General features: G+C 49.8%; 1 protein-coding gene across 4 annotated transcripts in view; it reads right to left on the bottom strand.

The window, feature by feature from the left end:
* The window catches only part of LOC136943164 (spectrin beta chain, non-erythrocytic 1), a 46,436-nt gene extending 27,223 nt beyond the window's left edge, over positions 1 to 19,213 (bottom strand). For 2 of the 4 annotated variants that reach the window (XM_067236402.1, XM_067236403.1), the window contains exon 1: positions 19,000 to 19,213. In XM_067236402.1, the coding sequence (XP_067092503.1) occupies positions 19,000 to 19,147 (148 nt within the window). In that variant the 5' untranslated portion in view covers positions 19,148 to 19,213. Of the gene's footprint in view, positions 1 to 13,891; positions 14,241 to 18,999 lie in introns of those variants that run through there. The other 2 variants (XM_067236401.1, XM_067236404.1) reach the window with 2 other exon arrangements.
* Positions 19,214 to 19,451: the final 238 nt, after the last annotated feature.

Raw genomic sequence — 19,451 nt, 5'->3', positions numbered from 1 at the left:
TTCCTCTGTCCAGGAGTGAAGCCGGGAGTCTGGATGTGTAATCTCCCAGAGGATCGCAGGGGGAGAATGCAAGCTGAGGGATAAATATCAACACCTACGGTGGGCTATCTAGGTCATGCTCTGTCTGAAGTCTCAGCGCGCCCGTCTCCAAGGCTTTGACATGAGCTGGAAGGAAGGAGGCTTGCATTGTCTTCAGTTCACACAGGTCGAAGGACCAGTCGTTTTTTCTCGCAGGTCTAAAGTGCTGTTCTCAGGCGGTGAATAATATGACAGCCTACATAACAAGTACCTTGCCTGAGATATGCAACACTTGCATGTGTCATACATGGATGTGTCCAATATCTGCCGGTAAGGCCTGAGGTCTGAGTTTGTTTCCCCTCACAAGAGACGGTCGCTGTTCACACTGTCATACGGTATTGATGTAATATTCCCTTCCCATCTAGGTGTTCAGAAACCTAGGCCTGTCACCCTGTTGTAACCAGAAACATCAGTCACTGACAGTGCATGAAGAGCCAGGACGACCTGCAATACATACAGCAGAATACACACGTGCCCACAAACATGAACACGCTAAGCTAACGTGACCGCGCGTACACACACACACCTGCGCGCACAGACTCACACACTCAGAGCGAAAGTGTGGTAAACGCAGATGTCTTTGCTTCACAAGGTATTCCTCTCATAAACCCCACAGCTTGTTGCCATGGAGATCTGGTTTCACATCCTTCCCCCTACGAAGGTCCGACAGTAAGCTGCAGTGACACAGACGCACATGCCCCTGCCCGCCTGTCAGCGTGCCTCCCCCAGCCCCCCCCAGCCCGGGCCAGCCTCCCCCAGCCCCGCCCAGCCCAGGCCAGCCTCCCCCAGCCCGGGCCAGCCTCCCCCAGCCCCGCCCAGCCCAGGCCAGCCTCCCCCAGCCCGGGCCAGCCTCCCCCAGCCCGGGCCAGCCTCCCCCAGCCCCGCCCAGCCCAGGCCAGCCTCCCCCAGCCCCGCCCAGCCCAGGCCAGCCGTCAGCTCAGTGGAGGTTGAGAGTGGGTCACAGCGTGACCAGACTGGTTAATAAACCTTCGGCAGGGTGAGATCATGGAGGTTAGTTCCAGTTACCAAACAACCCCTGCGGAATAGTCAGAACAGCACACGCTCTGTCCCGGCAGTGTTGTTCAGGCTTTGGTCTAATTTAGAGTCAGAAATAGTGCCTGGGATCATCATTGACACACACACACACACACACACAGCTGAGTGCCATACTGTGGGGGCCAGAACAGACAAGACAATGGCTGTAGTGTTCCCTGCCCTTCTCTGCCTAGCCAGACAGCATCTGACTGCAGCACTGCAGGCCTTATCACTAGGCTAACGCTAATTCGCAGGCAAGATTAGCCAAGCCTGTTCCCTGCCCCCAACCAAATTATACACAAAGGCTAATGCTAATCTCCTTTTTATGGTTGCTAGCACTCTAAGCTAATACTATTGCCAAGTTAGAAATTAAATCCTGAAATAGAGATACCGTATATTTATGGACAGCCTATGTAAAATACATTCTTATTGCCAAGAATGTGTCACTAACCTGTCAATTTTCATTGATGACCCTATATTCAAGTTCATGTACCTGCAGCCTTGAGATAGGCTGTATTAATGGATGGCTGAGTGCAGAAGGCGCCGTCAGTCTCAAATAAATACAGGGTCTTAATAAAGCTGTGCTGGGGAGGAGGAGGAGGGGAGGATATGGCTGGGGAGGGACGTGTCCTGTGAGCGTGTAAACAGGGTTTCCTGCAGGGGGGAGCATCTGGTCCTCACAGCAGAGTACAGGAAGGGGAAGCCCTCGAATCAACACACGCACACGTGACGGAGACAGGCAGAGGCATGGATGCAGACTCTCACTGTCACACGTGCTCCACTCACACACACACACACACACACACGCACACACGCACACACGCACACACTCGCACACACACACACCATATCTTCACTCACAGCTTTGATATGTAGAAAGCAAACTAGGAACACTTATCAACCACACCGCCCTGACCACTGAACCAATGACATGAACTCCCTCACCACAGCTATCGCACACTTAACCACCTCCAGTACCAAGACCTCTGGCGATAAACGCAGGGCAACTTCAGAGTACATGTACAGTCAGAAAACCTGGATCACTTTTACTGTAACCTGGATTCTCTAAAACAAGGATAAAACACTTACAAAAGAGCGTTGAGTAAATTATCACTTCATGATGACACACCCAACACAGTCCCACCAAGACTGGGGCAACCCTGGGAGTGTGTGACTGCCAACCAGGTGTCAGAGTCGGGCCATTTACATTTGACATTTTAGTCATTTAGCAGACGCTCTTATCCAGAGCGACTTACAGTAAGTACAGGGACATTCCCCCGAGGCAAGTAGGGTGAAGTGCTTTGCCCAAGGACACAACGTCAGTTGGCATGACCGGGAATCAAACTGGCAACCTTCGGATTACTAGCCCGATTCCCTCACCGCTCAGCCACCTGACTCACTCCAGGCCAGAGAAGAAGAGTCGGATTAGGGGAGAAAGGGAAAAGGTTGGATGACAAGATGAAAGAATCAACGACAGAGGTAAATGCGGTCACAACCTCTCGATGTTTCAGCAAACGCGTGTCAGCGCACGCACGCACAAACTCACGTGACGTATTGAGAATGTAAAGGAGGTGCGTTAGTTTTCACAGCCCTGGCAGGCCTCCGGAGAGTAATTAGCTTTTTTTCTGTAAAAACGCCTCTAGAATGTCCTCAGGAGTAATTACCTAGACCAGGACAGAAGGACAGACAAGGGCTTCCACACACGTCTCTATGAAAGACATCTGTCTCTATGAAGGACATTTGTCTCTATGAAGGACATCTGTCTCTATGAAGGACATCTGTCTCTACGAAGGACATCTGTCTCTACGAAGGACATCTGTCTCTATGAAGGACATCTGTCTCTACGAAGGACATCTGTCTCTATGAAGGACATCTGTCTCTGCTTTACGACACCTTCTCCACTGTGAGGTTAGCCACAGTGCATGAGTCAAGGGGTTCTTTCCGATTGGCTGGAAGAGACCAGTTAGTGCTGTGGGCCAATAGGGGAGATTTTATAAGTGACATTTAGCAGGCCCGGTAGGTCAGACGAGGACACTTCCTGCTTCGAGAGCCAAGCAAAACCACGACAAGCAGAGGTCGACTGACGGGAGGGAGGGAGAGATCTTATTAAGGAGAGTACTGTCGAAATGGGGTGGATTCCAGTATTCTAAGACTATATAATTGACAGAGAATACTGAGAAACAATAACAGAGATTGTCTTCATGTTTCAGGATGAACCTTCTTGGTCATTAACCACCTTTGCAGGCTTTTCTAGGTAGTTAAAAACCATGTATGCAGAGTAGGAAAATGGTCTGTACATCTCCAAGGTTAGGATAGCCTAACATCACTTGAGAAGGGTTGTAGCTTTAGAGCAGCAATTCCCAACCTTTTCCACTTCGCGGCCCACTTGCACAGCTCAAATATTTTTGCGACCTCCCCAACACAACAGTTTACTTAATTTGCGCTGATCACACATTTAACAGCACCACAGGAGTCAGACAGTTCACTTTCGCAGCAATTTTTTTGAGAGATCAAAGAAGCCACAGTAAGCATACATAGTCAAGAGAGGTAACCTGCGTAACTACAACCATTCCTATAGTTCCATATAACATAACGTTAAATATGGCTATTGGCACACAACACTGATACTCTTCGTATAAAACAACATTTTGTGTGTGAGAAGTAACGTAACTGCTAGCTACCAGAAATTGTTGACCTGGGAAATGCAATATGCGGAAGTAATGTCTGCATAGTGGGGGTGCAGCCAACGTGCCAAGGGTAACTATTGCCGTTTCGGTCATGACAAATTAAAGGCAAAATGTCATTTGAAATTTTTTTATTGACCATCTATTCATTTTTCATATTTTAGTTTTATAGTCACTGGTTTGGCAGCCCACCTGCATTACCCCTTGCAGACCACTAGTGGGCCCACATAATAGCTGCTCTAGGGCAAAAGAAACATCACAAACTACACACTTTCCGGATTAAGATAACACAATAGGAAAATCAGGTCAAACCAGCCCAAAATATATAACTAGGCTAATCACCCACCGTGCTTGAAACCTGGAAATCATCTGACCAGATGGAGAGGGAGCAGGAGAGGCTGCAGCCCTGGGCTGATTGGTTAAAAGCCTCTCGTTCAGCCAGCCAGGTTAGAAGCCAAGGTCTCAATATCAGAGGCATCTTCAATTACTCTCTCTGGCTTATCAATAATGCTGAGCCAACAGCAGGGCTATTTACAGAGTGGGTGTAAGAGCATGTGTGTGTGATCTAGAGATGGAGTAGAGGGGTGTGTGTGTGTGTGTGTGTGCGTGCGTGTAAGAGACAGGGGGAGAACAGTTTCAGTTAAAGCAAGGACAGACAGAGAAGCAGATCAATGGGGTCCTCACCAGGTCAATACTAACCCACCCAGACAGACGGGCACATCTGTGGACGACCTTGACCTCAAGCCAGGGAACAAAGGGGGCCTCTGGCCAGACTGGGTGTGGCCATACACTAGCCCCTCCCATCCTTTGATCTGGGTCTCTTGGGAAGAGTCCAGGACACAGATTTAGCCAAAAAATAATAAGCCACAAACAATAGACCATTACATTTCACTGTCACAAGTCCTGTCCAGGGTTACTTATAACTTTCAACACGGAATCCATATTGTAGATAATATATTCTTTACACACGTACACAAACTCTATGCAACGCTTTTGCTACAGATTTAGATTTGGTCAGTACAATAAACCAACCTATTTTCATTCAATGGCAAATATCATTTCCAGTTGTTGTGTCTTAGTTTGGCACAGGCACATATAGTGACTGAAAAGGAAATGAATTGGCAGACCGCAAATGATTAATAGTTGCTTCATTGCACAAGAGCTGAGAAACTAGAGCGAGTAGGGAATGTACAGTCCTGACAATGTGATACTGTAACTTTATCCCACTCTGTCTGTCTATGTTTTTCTTTCTCTGTCTCTGCCTGTGTGTCTCTCCCTGTGTGTCTCTGCCTGTGTCTCTCCCTGTGTGTGTCTCTCTGTGTGTCTCTCTTTCTGTCTGTGTCTCTCTGTGTGTCTCTCTTTCTGTCTATCAGTCTCTGTCTGTCTGACACACACTCACACTCCCTCACAAACACCAAAAGAAAGACAACTCGGCTATGGTAGGATAGAGGAATTCATAACAGAGTTCAGGGGGAAACCATTATAGGAATTATGTATGACACACACCTCTGTCGAGGTGACCACTCTCTTGACTGTGTGCTCCTGAACACGTTCTCTGCAGCGAGCAACTGCGGGGGGGGGGGGGGACACGTCACCATGGAGACCACAAGTTACCTGGACTCCACGCACACATACACACTGTCACTTCATGTTTGATTTACAGACCAAAGAGCTGCCAAACACAACAGCACTGTTCTCCAACAGCGTGCAGCAATGCCAGATGGTCCCGCTTCATGCCCTGGACTGGATAGTGACGCAAGAAGCTGTGAAATCGTGTCGTATCCTCATACTGGAACGACTGTCAAAACGACTGGAGGCAGGAGGACGGGAGGACACATATGGAGACCTGTGACAGCTTCCTGAATGGAGACAGGGATGAAGGGAGACTGAGGGGGAAAAAAGCACGTCGGCAGCATAGCTCATCTTGAAAGAAGGGGATGTATCGTATGGCCTATCAGCAGGAGGAAATGGGGAATCAAGAGAGATAAAAAGATGTGGCGCTGAGGGGATGGAGAGAGGGTGGGATAGATGGCTGCATCATCTTTGTCATCAACCAGAGCAGGCTAACAGGCTGATGTTAGCACTACAGCACCCTGGCTCTACATACCCCAAACCCTCGTTAGCAAACTGCAGTTTAATTATAACTCAACCTGGCCTGCATAGGGAACTGGGACATTCTCCTTGAGATAATTCATTTATCACACAAACACACACACACACGAACAATGACAGGGCGCCAGAATAAACATAGCAAAATGATGAGATGTTGAGATGGGGTGTGGATCTGGCCAGGGAGGCTTGTGGCTGATGTCACTCTGGCTGAGCAAAAGGCCACGCCCAGGGTGTGGGGTCGAGGGGAGACAGGAAGCTGGAGATGACCGGTCAACTGTCACCAAATCACTGCTCTGACTAAGAGGGCAAATGTCTAAAGGATTTGAGCTGCATGATTAAGGTGGAACAATTACATGCTCGTCTCAAGTCACGTGTGTCACAAACACACACACACACACACACACACAGAGAAACGACACCTTGTTTGTGCTGTGCCGGCAGAGCCCACAGATGTGCTCTGCTGCCTCCCAGCCCAGAGAACAACCACACACCCTGGAGAGTCAGCCTGCCTCCCAAATTGTTTGGCTTTCACACGCACACAATACTCTTATAATGTACACCACAGCATTACACAAATGCATCTTTAATTTTACCATCTACAACCTTGTTAATGGAGATCACCCAACACCAGCCAGGGCACCAAGCTGAAGGACTGGGCTGCCACTTCACACTAACAATGTCACTGGGGGGCCTTTCTGACAGGTGCCCGCAAGCTGACCTGCGCACCACACACACACACACCATTGTGTGGAGCGAGGCAACCCAACAAGGCCCTAAATTAGCCAACAACAGTGTGAAAACACCCACCAATCAACCGTGACAGAGCCAAGCTCAGGAAGGGAGGTTATTTGCCTCGAAGGTTATTTTCTCGGCTGCTGGAGCCACACATCTCCCTCACTGTTCTTATTACTGCTGAGGCACACATAGCTACAGCCGTCTCCCTTCTCCTCTGAGGAGAAATATGATTCATGCTGCTTTATTACTCCATCCAGCTGGACCACAGAGAACATACGAGAGAGTGCATGGCGTGTGTTCGGTGTAATCTCTTCAAAACGCCATGTAATGTTTAATCATCTCTGCGGTTCGCACGTGACCATGGTTCTGTCAGGGGCTACGTACTGTAGAGGACTATAGGAGAGTGTGTGGTCAATAGCACTTCTGTGATTAAGGGTCGGGGTTAGACAGTCTCTATAGAGTGTCGGGTTACTCTCGCCCAGAGACGACTAGCTACTGTAGGAAGGATGGAGAAGGAGAGATCTGGGAAGTGTTGTTGTTGTAAAAACAGGTTGTTTCACACTGAGAAACCGTGATCCTACTTATGGGGAATGCATAGCAATTCTCAATCCGACGATAAATATCACAAGCAACGAATTACCTTTGAGAGCTTCCTCCACCTCGTTTAAGCTCTGAACAAGAATGCAAATATTTGAACAGCCACACAACCATTTTAATATGTACCGTTCCCCCACTCTGAATCACACGGATCATTCGGAACCGGGGCTGTGTTCCGGAAATACCCGGAATGTGACTGATATAGTTTAATGTTTCAGATCCAGGCTGAAAGCCTGAAGGAGTCTCAGAGTCATATGGAAGGAGGAAGGCGGGGGCGGCGGGGGGGGGGTTAAAGTGTAAGGGAACGGGCTAAACCACATTAGTCATATGGGATTGGGAGGGGGGCGAGAGGGGGAGGAGAAGAATGGACAGCAAGACATGGTTAGGAGAGTAAGGAGAAAGAGAGAGAGGGGGAAACGGACATGGGGGTGGGGGGCAGATATGAGGTCTCAAAGCACAGAGGAGGTGAGTGTGGGGAGGGTGAGGAGACGACAGAGAGGGGAGCAGAGCCACATGCTAATCATTCCCTGTGTTGCTTTAGGGATGAGGAAGAATTTGTAAAACAAACACATTGACTGTAGCTGTGGACAAGAGCCTTTAGTCTTTAGAGAGAAGTTCCTGAGGAAAGGTCTAGAACTCCCTCCGACCTGAGAGACTTCCCTGTTTAGAATTAACTAGACTAACAAAGTTAGTGCAATACAGACGGTTTTTACTCTAGCAACACCTAAACTACGACATAACCACTTTTCAGAGTTGCTTGTTGTGGTGTGACTCATATTAGTTATTGTCCGTTCTGTCGATTTCACACCCCAAAAAATAGTACAGTACCAAAAGAGTCAACCTTTTAGACTTGAGGGAAAACACGCTATACTGCCTTCCTTAGGGGGGAAAAACAAACAACTGGATGCACTGCTAACATTTGATATCCATCTGATCTCCTGTCAGCACTCCCCTATAGAGGCCAAGTCCAGGGGTCTGAGAAGCTGGGTGCAGTAGGTGCTGCTGTTGAGGCCTGGAGAACCCACAGCCCCGCGGAGAGAAACCCTCATTATGTCAAACATCTGTCTTCAATAAGAGACAAGTGAGATGGGGGAGGGGTGGGGGAGAGAAGGAGGAGGAGAGGAGAGGGTGGGGCAGAGGAGAGATTGGGTGGCAAGCTTCTCTTAAAAAGTAATTTTTTTCCTTCGAAAGAGCCCTGATGAAACACACAAAGCACACACGCGCATACTTTCACACACACACACACGAACACCAACGTAGCATACTCCTCCACACACACACACACACACGCGCAGAGCGTCAGACGGACAGCGAGGAGAGCTCTACGGCCCCTCCGGTCAGCCCTGCTGCTCTGCTCGCTCTCTCGTGACTGTTATGAAGACCAGCCCTGACAGAGCTGCGGATCGTCTAACCTCCCCCAGCACACGTTCCCTCCACACATCCGGGCCCCAGCTCTGCGCCTGGCCCTGCTCCCACACATCTCCTGGATGGAATGTGGAGTCTTACAGCCCCGTTGCCATGGCGGTCCTCCCTCGCCAGCACCGACGCCTACACGCACCACGAAAAGAGATCTACGCTATATACGGCGGCAACACCGATTGTTGTATCCTCACAGCACTGAAGCTGACGTGAGCAACATGCTACAACGTCAAGTCTTACAACAAGTCTGAATATTGTGCGCTGCAACTAAGTATTGAGTGAGTCACGTGTCTACTTCAACGATGCCTTTTTTAACACTCTTCTGCCAGAGTTCCCGTCAGTTGAAGGATGTGCCTCTTGTGTTGAGGTCGCCCTTGATTGGTCACTTGTAGTGGCCCAGGGGAATCAAACTTCAAGGTGATTGGTGGGGCTGACCTTTATCACGGAAGGGACGGAGACTGTTTGTTCTTCTAACAAGCTATAACAGACCAGCACTTCAGATAGTGCTGAGTCACACTGGACCTACAACTATCAACATGAACACATCGAGACACTGACATACAACTAACATCAAGCCTATTATTGATGTTTCAAACTAGATATAGGGACTCCCACTGAACAACCACTCACGAACATACTGAAACCCAACAAGGGTATTCAACCACCAATTACAGCACACAATGCTGATACCATCTCACAGGGAACAACCAATGAGACAGGCTTACATTACTATGCTGCCTGGGCTGCTTCCTGTCTGCAGAGGAGATGAATGAAAGTCTGTCATCTCAGTGTTCTCAGGCAGTCACAGATCGACTCCATGCACCCTCATTCAGAACATTCTGGAACAGAAGTCACTACGCTGGTCAGGAGATGATTACGCTTGGATACGTCCTCTGTTCTGTGTGTGTGTGTGTGTGTGTCTCCAGGTTCCCCACAGTGAGTGGAAGCTGTCACTTTCTGTATGGACTCAGACAGAGGCTCTCCTCTCTATTCTGGAATGGACTATCCAATCAGAGCGTCTGAGTTTGGGCCAGGAGAGGAACAGAGGCCCATTGAGTCGGCCGGCGGCCGGAGGGCTGAGGGTGGTAGGCACTCGGCCTGGGTCCTGCTCTGGCCTTGACACAAGCAGCCCCTCAATCTGGAAACCCTCTGGAGCATGAGACCAAGGCCTGGCCCCGGTAGGAGATATGCTGGAACGCTCTGGGACAAGACGGACTCAACGTGGCTTAATAATACTCGTGAGGAGGGTGACATTTAGACAGAAGGCACCCAAAACACTCTAAAACTAGCTGGTAACAGTAACATCGGGCCAGTCCTGTCAGTCAGTCTTTCCAGGCTGGTATTATGCCAGGTGTGTGTGTGTTCTTGTAAAAGATAGAGAATAAGAGAGAGAGACAGAGAAAGAGAATGAGAGAGATAAAGAGAGAATGTTGGGTTGTCTCTAAGCTACGCCGAGTTCTGATAGCATGCTGTTATCACGACCACATTGAACAATAGAAGTTATCTAACTAGAGAGACGCCGATCCTTCTGCAGACATCTATGTTACACACACGCGTATCATAAAACACAAGCGACAGAAACATGCACACACCTCAACATTCCTCTGGTCCAGGTCAAGCTACGCCCCATTTTTACTTTTACAAGTGGTACCATGGTACTACCCATACAGGTGCACCATGGCCCTCACACACACACACACACACACACACATCAATGGCAAGTGGAGAGATGTAATACTTTCTTTTCTTAAAATACACACACTTGACTTGTGTGCACCCATCCACATGGCTCCACCCTGGTTTCCTATCAGCCATTTGTGACTGTGGTCTGACTGGCTCTGCTTCTGTCCTCTGATAGGCCGGTCACAGGAGCACACTGACGGCATCAGAGCATTGGGGTTTTCAACCCCATGTGACTGGAGAGTATCCTGATGTGCCTGAACCATGGTCCTACATGAATCTGAGCAGGGGGTGGAAACGTGTATCCTGTTAGTTCATGATAGACAGATCTATCACTCCATCACTGTGGGGGGTGGAACTCTGGGACAGGCTGTTTAGTTTTTTTTTTTTTCGTTCTCATTGATGCAAAAAAAAAGAAGCAAAAAAACACTTTTTGAAAAAAAGAGGACCATTCTCACCGCTCTGCTAGCTTGGTGTATCCATGCCATCTCAACCTAACCCTCTCCCACTGTGTCACTGTTTGCATGGTGCCATGGGAACACAGCCATGACTGGCTGCTTGATAAAGACATCCTCTTCCTTCCTCTCTCACCCCTTCCTCTAGTTCTGTACACCATCAATCACTGGCTTTTGCCTCCAATTCAACCCGCTGTAGCGTACAGTAACTGCACAGTATCCAGGGTACGACCGGATGTAAACCCAACGACTTAAACAAAGCCTTGGTCTGCATGCTGAGCCCCACAGAGAAGGCAGGTGAAGGGATCGGACGTGTATTACTCCCATCCCAAACCTCTCCCAGCCTCAGGATTGGAGATGATTTACAACCCATGACCTCTGGGGGTCAGAACCCCTCTCACCTCCACCAGCCCGGCCAGACTCGCCGCTGTGATGTCACCGCAGCAGCAGCCAGTCAGGGCAGGCAGCAGGAAACCGGCGGCCTTGCCGGCCTGTGACAGAGGCACCTCAGGAATCATGGGTGATGGAGGTGTGTCCGGGTCGCGACAATGACACCAGTGTGCTAATGAAAAAGAGTCGGGGAGACGCCACAATGAGGAGCATGCATGGTGAGGCTGCAACCTCGGCGTTCCTGCCCCGCCTGCCTCCGTCATCCTCTCTCAGACCGGGCTGACTCCCGAGGCGGCTCCGCAGATGATGCCGCCCCCCCCCCCCCCCCCCCCCATCTTCTTCGCTCGCTGCCCTGTCAGTCATGGATACGTCTGAGCAAGCAAACACTGTCCATCAACCGAGCCGAAGTATATGTGTACAAGCCCACATGGTGTGTGTGTGGCACACCCTTCCTTGCACATCTGGCCTCTGCCTTACCCCTTGCCTTGTGCTCCAGTTCCTCTGGTGAGCTCCTGGTATTTTTCGCACACAACACAACAAGCCTTCCAGGACAAGCCTTCCAGCCAGCAGGCCCTCACAGAGGAGACCACACAAAAGCCTTCAGCAGGCACAGTCATCCGCGGCCACTTACACTGCAGTGATTACAATTGATTGTACTAAAACACAATCCCAGTGGGAATAGAACCCAAAGCCACAATGCTCAGCCAACTGAGCACAACCTTGTATCGGCCATCGGCATTTCACTGATGTGTGTGTGTGTGTTTGTGAGAGGAGAGGGGACTCCCTCGGGGGTGGGGGGGGGAGAGAGAGGGGAAACATGTCGAGCAGGTTTTAACGGTTTCATTTTCAGTTCGGGGAGTCTGTTGGCTGAGCGGTGAGGGAATCGGGCTAGTAATCCGAAGGTTGCCAGTTCGATTCCCGGTCATGCCAACTGACGTTGTGTCCTTGGGCAAGGCACTTCACCTCGGGGGAATGTCCCTGTACTTACTGTAAGTCGCTCTGGATAAGAGCGTCTGCTAAATGACTAAATGTAATGTAAGTTCGAGGATGACATGTGTCCATGTCTCAACCCGGCCATGTTGGTATGAAGTGGCTGCAGACAGATGGTTCCTTTGACACAACAAGTCTTGTATTCATCTCTTCTGCACCTGCGGCTCTCCTATCAGGTGTTCTCACACAGGAACACGCGGAGACAGAGAGCAGGACGAGGGGAACCTTTTAACGTGTGGATTTAACACCTTGGAGCGTGCATATAGGTCCCATCTCATGAGCAAGGACCTACATAAGCACTCAACGGTGTTAAGATAACACTTTGGGGGGGGGGGGGGGGGGGGGGTGTAGCGGACTGAGCACGTTCCCAAACAGCGGCTCAGATGTCCCCACCCCCTGTTCTGAGCATGCTCAGTGGAGCGTGCTCCCTCAAAGCCCTCTTTCATCCTGTAGTGTGCGTGTAAAACAGGGCAATGTGGCACTTCTCCACCCGACAACAGACCAACTCTCCCAGTGTCTCTCTCTCACTCTCTCTCTCACTCACTCACTCTCAAATCTCTTGTATTGCCAGAGCATTCGCAACACAGGCACTTTCTTGCGAAAAACACCCACTCTTTGGCATACAACAAACTAAGAACGGTCAGTCGATCCAGACTGCAGCATTCCATGCCTGTAGGCGCTCACAATACAGCAAGACTTTCACACCCACTACTGGGTTTACTGCTAAAGCGTTTACAGCTTGACAAAGTGCTCAACACAATGGCAGTTGGGTCCCCAGAGCTTGTCCTCCGCAGAGGCAACCCTGGGTACCCCTGCCACACCCCTCCTCCCCTCTCTCTTAACTCGTCTCCTTCTCCCTCCCTCCTCCCCGACTCTCCTCTTTCCTTCCCTCTCTTCTCTGATGCTAGTCTGCCATTGTTGTCCCGGGCCAGCCAATCAGCTCTGGCCATGGTGTTTTTGTGGTTTGAGGGGGAAACCATACACAGGGAGGAGCATGGAGGGGGGGATTAGCAATGTGAGTGAGCTGCCCTGTTCTGTTCTGCTGTGGGGCAAGGAGCGCATATTTAAGCTGTCTCTCCATCTCTTCCTGACTCTTTCTTCTTCTCATCTCCCTAAGAGTAGGTATCTTTTTACCAGCCTGGCTGTTCTCCTGCCCTCCTGCCCCCCTCCCCTCCCTCCCTCCTCCCCCCTCCTACACCTCATCAATATTTCACAAGCTGCTGGAGCACGTCTGTCATTGCTTCACGAGGCTCCCCGCTCTTTCTCTCTGTCCCTGTCCCCCCCGTCGCCCCCTCTTGTTTAGCAGGGTGTTAAAGCCCTCTGCAGTCACAATGCAAGAGGGGGAATACCCTCCACCCGCCTTCAGGCATGCTAACACAAGTTCATACAACGACAAATTACATTTAGCAGACAATCCCCCACCGCCCCTGACAGCCATTTAACTACATGTATTGTAGACGCACCCCCCCCCCCCCCCCTAGGGAATACTGAGCCCTCACAATCTCTAGAGATGCGGGAAGCCATATTGAGCCAGCTGGACCCACACTTTGGAGAAGACTGTTCCCCGCCTACACAACCTCTACTATCTGGCTAGGTCCTGGTGTTCAAGAGCATACCAACCCTGGTCTCTATTTTTCTTTCAAGCTAGCTAGCGTTAGCCGACTGGCATAGCAACGCACGTAAACAAAGCCTGCCTCCTGCTCTCTCCTGCCTTACCTTGCAGCTGCTTAAAGCGTCCCTCCAGCTGGTTGTAGTTGAAGGCGGCCTGAGCGCTGTAGCCCGGTGCTGGGCCAGGGAGAGGGCTGTGGCTGGGGCTGCGCAGAGGGCTGGAGCCTCGTCCAGGGCTGGGGTCCTGGGAGGCCCCGAGGCCAGGGGAGGGGGACAGGGGCCTGGGGGAATGGGACCCCGGGGAGAGGGGGCCGGGGGACAGAGGCCCAGGCATGCTAGTCGCCCTCTGCAGCTCCATCAGTCCAGTGGAAGAGCTAAAGCTTCAAAAGCGATGGGTCTCCAGAGGGGAGGTGGACCAAAAGGGGGATTTAGGTAGTCCTCTGCCCAGCTATGAAGTCCTGTGGCTGGGTAGAGGGAGCAGGGAGTGGGAGGGGGGGGGGTCCTCTCCTGGGTGTCCTCTTTCTTGATGCAGCAGTAGTCAGTACAGAGAATCGCTGGCTCAGCAGTCACAACAGCATCATGCTTCTCTCAGCCTCAAGTCTGTCCTCCTCTCCTTCACTACTCCGCCATCCTCACACACACGTCTCTCCGACGCACGGGGGAAGAAAGAGAAAGCCACACACTCCGGAGTAGGGAAAAGCCACGGATAGAGAGAGTGTGACAGAGCCAAAGAGGGAGAGGAGGAGAGAGGAGGAGGAGGAGAGAGAGTGAAAGCACGCTGGACTCTGTCCTCAGGCAATGTGCGGCGCGACTCTCAAACACTGCACACCTTTCACAGTCCTCAAACAGGAGGGGGAGGGGCCTGCAGCTTGGAATTCACCCACTGGCCTATCAGAGCCCTTGTGTTCCCTGGTGATGTCACAGCCTCATTACCATAAGGGGCAGAGTAGGCGGGAGCGAGAGGCAGAGGGGAGGGAGGAGCAGTGGGCTGTACCAAATCAAACAGAAGAAAGAGGGGGGGGACTTGGCTAAAAACTTCCTCATTCCCAAATAATTTATTATATTCAGGAGACAAAACATCCCCTGCATATTTTACTGAGGCGTAGACAGACATTTTCTAGAAACTGACTTCCTGCCTGTCTACTGCCTGCACATCCTCCGAGTTTAGTGTCGCACACCCCCCTCTGCTCTCCAGCTTCACAGCAGAGTGTGGGCCTCACAAAAATGCCCTGGCTTTTGAAGAGGCAGACAAAGCTGGAGGAATTAGGAGCTAATAAAGAGGGAGTAGGAGAGAGAGACTGGCTCACTATATCCCACGCCCAGTCGGCCCAGGGCCTTCTACTTCACCCCAAATCCACTTCCCCTCTTCGGAGGACAACATTACTTTTATTTTCAAAGCGCCAACTCGATACATTTGGTGAAGCCGCTCCACACTTCTCTAATCTCGTCCTCCCATAACACTTTTCCACTCCAAACCCTTTCCCTCCAGTCTGGAAGCCAATTTAACACATTCATCATCCTTACACTTCCATTAACAGTACAATGACTCTGCTCTATTCAACAGAGTTTCGTTCTACAACAGTGTATATAGTAGTGAATGTGGAACACTGTACAGTTCCTGGACCTAATCCAAACAAAAAAACAAGACGCTCATCCATGAAAACAAAACCTGTAGAAAGCTATTTGCCCGTTTTGACAATATTCCAAGGCTGGTCTTGGTCAGATTCCACGCATTTCATGGTATGGGATTTCTCCCCTGGCTCTAAGTGGAAGGTATGGCTTTGGAAGGATAAAGGGGTAAGGATCTGTCCCGCCATCTCCTGCGGTCGACCCATTACTTCAGCTCATGTATTTATACTGTAACTTATCTAAACACACAAACTTGTTTTTACAAGGCTGGTAGGCTAATGTAACCACACACACACACACACACACTTTCAGGTTTGACAGAGCGAGGAGGGATCTGGACTTCTGTGGGTGGCAAGGACAATGCATGAGGACGTTGTGTACTTGGGCAAGGCACTTCACCCTACTTGCCTCGGGGAGAATGTCCCTGTACTTACTGTAAGTCGCTCTGGATAAGAGTGTCTGCTAAATAACTAAATGTAAAGGTCAATGAGCTGTACAGGTTAGTTGAGTGTGTATGCGTGCGCATGTGCAAATGTGTATTTAGCAGACGCTTTTATCCAAAGCGATGTACAAATGATGCATACTGAAAGTACAGCCGGAGTATGTTGGAGTGAGATGAGCATGAGGAATGTACTGTGCAGAGAAGGCTAGGCAAGTGAGGAAAATGTGTGCATTTGCAATCTGGTGTTATTGCCATCTCAGGACGAAATACTTAAGAACATCTGTAGGGTCAAAAGTGTGGATGAAACGTTGATTGAATTATTTGTGTGTGTGTTGGTGTGTTTCTTTTAACTGCAGCAGGTGTGAAGTGAAATATAGTTGGAACTGCATTGAGGTAAGGAGAAATGACTTGGTATAAGAAAGACATACTGCTTCGACCGAACAAGTTGAAAAAAACAACCCAATCCGAGCAATCAAATTTCCTGTGTGGTTGGGTCAGAAATCACGAGGGCTCCTTGTGATTATCCCCCTCCAGGCCTGGCTTGTTCCCCCTCAAACACACCATTCATCCAGTTCAACAACTACCCCTCTTCTCTCCCAGAATACTAACATGGGATCCACTCACATAACCCTAACTCCACCTACAGTAACTCAAGCCATTATGAGCATCAACAATCTTCATTAAAGCTTTAGATATTCTCATCCTGTTCTTGAATGCTGCGCTGGTGAAGATGTACAGCATGTCAGGATCAGGGGTAAGAGGGCTGCGATCAGGATCCAAACTTGTGAAGGCAGTGTGGTGAATTTCACACATGGACTCCAACTCGTTCAGCCAGAGCAGAATGACATTCTTATGAGTTTGGCTCCTGTCAGAGAGATGGATGACCATGTTAAAAAGACAGAGAGAAAGAGAGTGAAATGGAGAGGAAAAGAGAGAGAAAGAATAAAGGGAAAGATAAGAGGAAACATTTCAGAAAGAAAGTAAATCGCTTAAAAAACTTTCTCCCAAAATCGTTAAACACATCCCCCTTCAGTCAAGGAGAGTGTGACCGAGTCTGACTTTGTGGCTTCCTGTCTTGATGAGGAGATGGAGGAATGCTGGGAATGCTAGGTGGTGTATGAGTGTGTGTAAGGGGGGTGTTATGGCAATGGATGTTACGGCAACATAAAGCCCCTTAGAGACCAGAGCCTGCTTTCAATTATTCACACCAGGTCTGGGCCTGGCCTTCTCCCAGGGCTTCTTCTGCATAGCACAAAGCCCAGCACCATCTCCTCCTCCTCCTTCCCCTCCGCCTCCTGACCTCACAGCTGGCTATTCCGGGCCCTTCCGAGGGTCGGGCCGTGCTGTTTTACCAGAAACCCAGCAGGAGCGTTGCCAAGGACCACGCAGCGGGTCAATATACACAAATATAGAGTCCCGCAACATACCCCCACACAAGCTAGTTCCCCCCACACAAGCTGTGTCCTGTGTGACCTTGTATCCCAAACTTGGGAGCTAGCCAAGATTATGTGTGACCATTGTTTACCCTGACATGATTTTCTGACGTATAGAGCGGCAAAAGCATGAATTGTACCAGCAGGCATAACGATAGCCGACAGCATGACTTGGATGTGGCGAGTGTGAGACAGCTCCACTCAGACCCGACCTCCACACACGGACACGGCTAAGGAACATGCTTCAACACACTCTCCTTCATTTCCTTTCCGTCTTTGGTGGAAGGATATCCAGATCTGTTTCCAAGGTGACAGGTGGTTTTGGATTTCCCTACCTATCGAATGTAACACACCTGGTCTTGCTTGCTCGCTCGCGCACACACACACACACACACACACAAGGATCTCTCAACTCAGAGCAGCAGCATCAGTTTACAGTCTTATCCTGGCCCATTAACTCTTACACAACGCACTTCTCCGAATCTAAGCACGACGGTGGACTTTATATAACCCGGATCGTTCCTTCAAGACATGTCTAGTCACCTTTACAGTCTTAGGATTCCTTGTAGGAAGGTAGAAAGAAAGGATTTTTAAAGGTATGTATGTATGTGTGTGTATGTGTGTGTGTGTGTGTGTGTGTGTGTGTGTGTGTGTGTGTGAGAGAGAGAGAGAGCGACAGAGCGAGCTTGTTTCAGTCGGCCAGTTGATGGTGTTCCAGCCCTCCATGTTGCCCGCAGCAGAGTGCTGACCCAGCCCAGACCTCCCCAGCTAGCCGCTGACTGACCGGCTTGTGATGGATGCCTTTCAGGCAACACACAACCATGTGTGAGTGATGGGCATGAGGAAAGCTCCACTCTGCCAAAGGCCCACTGGGTATTTAGAGCGACTGACTGATTCTTAAATACTGAGAAATTCCAACCATCTCATACTGTCACCCAAGTTACAACATTCATTCGCACTGGACAGCAGTGGACTCAGCCCTGCCCCATACACCAAGCCCCAGGAGCACCAGGACCCAAAGTGAAGGCAGTCTGGTGAAACAACAAGACACTCATTATCACGAAAGAACAAAGGCCTTGTCCCAGCAGCTGAAAGTCTTCCGGAACAACAACAAAAGAACAGCTAAGCAGCTAGAAAGAAACACGATGTTAAGACTGCCTCAGTATTAGCCTAGTGACTACCGAACACACGCAACACTCCTCCTGCATATTTAAGAGGAAGGTGAATTATTTAGCTGAGTGGAACCCTAGCACATTAGCCTAGAAGCCAGCCAGCCATGGAGGCCCAAAAACAAGCCAGCAGCTAGCTAGCTAAAGCACGGTTACACTCCAAGCCTAGAGTAGCCAGCATGTACTGGGACGGCTACGGTTACTGAGACAAAGGAGGTGGGGGTGGGGGTGCAAACTAAGTTGGCTTACATCACTCAAACGCATGATGCTGTAGGCTTACCCATCATCCAGAGGCCTACACATAGAATGTTGTAACTTTTTTGGGTCAAAAACCCTAGAAAGAATGCTAAGGCAGGTCCTATATATTTTGTATTAAATCAGTTGTCATTGACAGCTGATTGTTGGCTTATTAAGTGAACCTCAAAACAGCATAACTCTCATAAGACCTATATACACACACTCCAGGTGTGAAATTAACACTGACACAAATTTGTTGTGTATACAATTGTGGGTGTTGGTCGTGTACACAGGGGTGTTCCTTACCCGCCAGGGCCTTGATGCGGGAGCGCTCGAAGAGGCGAGCCGAGCTGTTCTCGTTGTCCCATTCGTCAGCATCCCAGCGGTTGTTCACCTGCTCGCTGTATTGCTGCTGGATGTCCATGTGGTCGTAGTCGGCGGCGACGGTTGTCATGTTGACCCCCCCCCGCTCCCGATGTCACACGTTTGGCGCTGATGTCACGATGAGGTCACACACACTCCCGTCCCCCGCTGCTCATCAAGACCTGCGGAGACTACAGAGACACAGGAAACACACACGTGTTATTATACAGCATGAATATCATATACATGTATTACACTACATTACAAATACACAAAGTTAGGGGTCGGAGGTGTTTAGCTAAGTCGAACAAAGTTTAAGATGGAGCTTTTTTTTAATCCCTTTTATGACAATTGGATCATTTTATTAGGCCCTTCAAGGTAATCTAAACACAATG

Source organism: Osmerus mordax, chromosome 5 (genome assembly GCF_038355195.1).
Source record: "Osmerus mordax isolate fOsmMor3 chromosome 5, fOsmMor3.pri, whole genome shotgun sequence".
In the NCBI taxonomy this organism is placed as follows: domain Eukaryota; kingdom Metazoa; phylum Chordata; class Actinopteri; order Osmeriformes; family Osmeridae; genus Osmerus; species Osmerus mordax.
The sequence above is the reverse complement of the archived record's forward strand: the minus strand, read 5'-3'. Positions and strand labels throughout refer to the sequence as shown.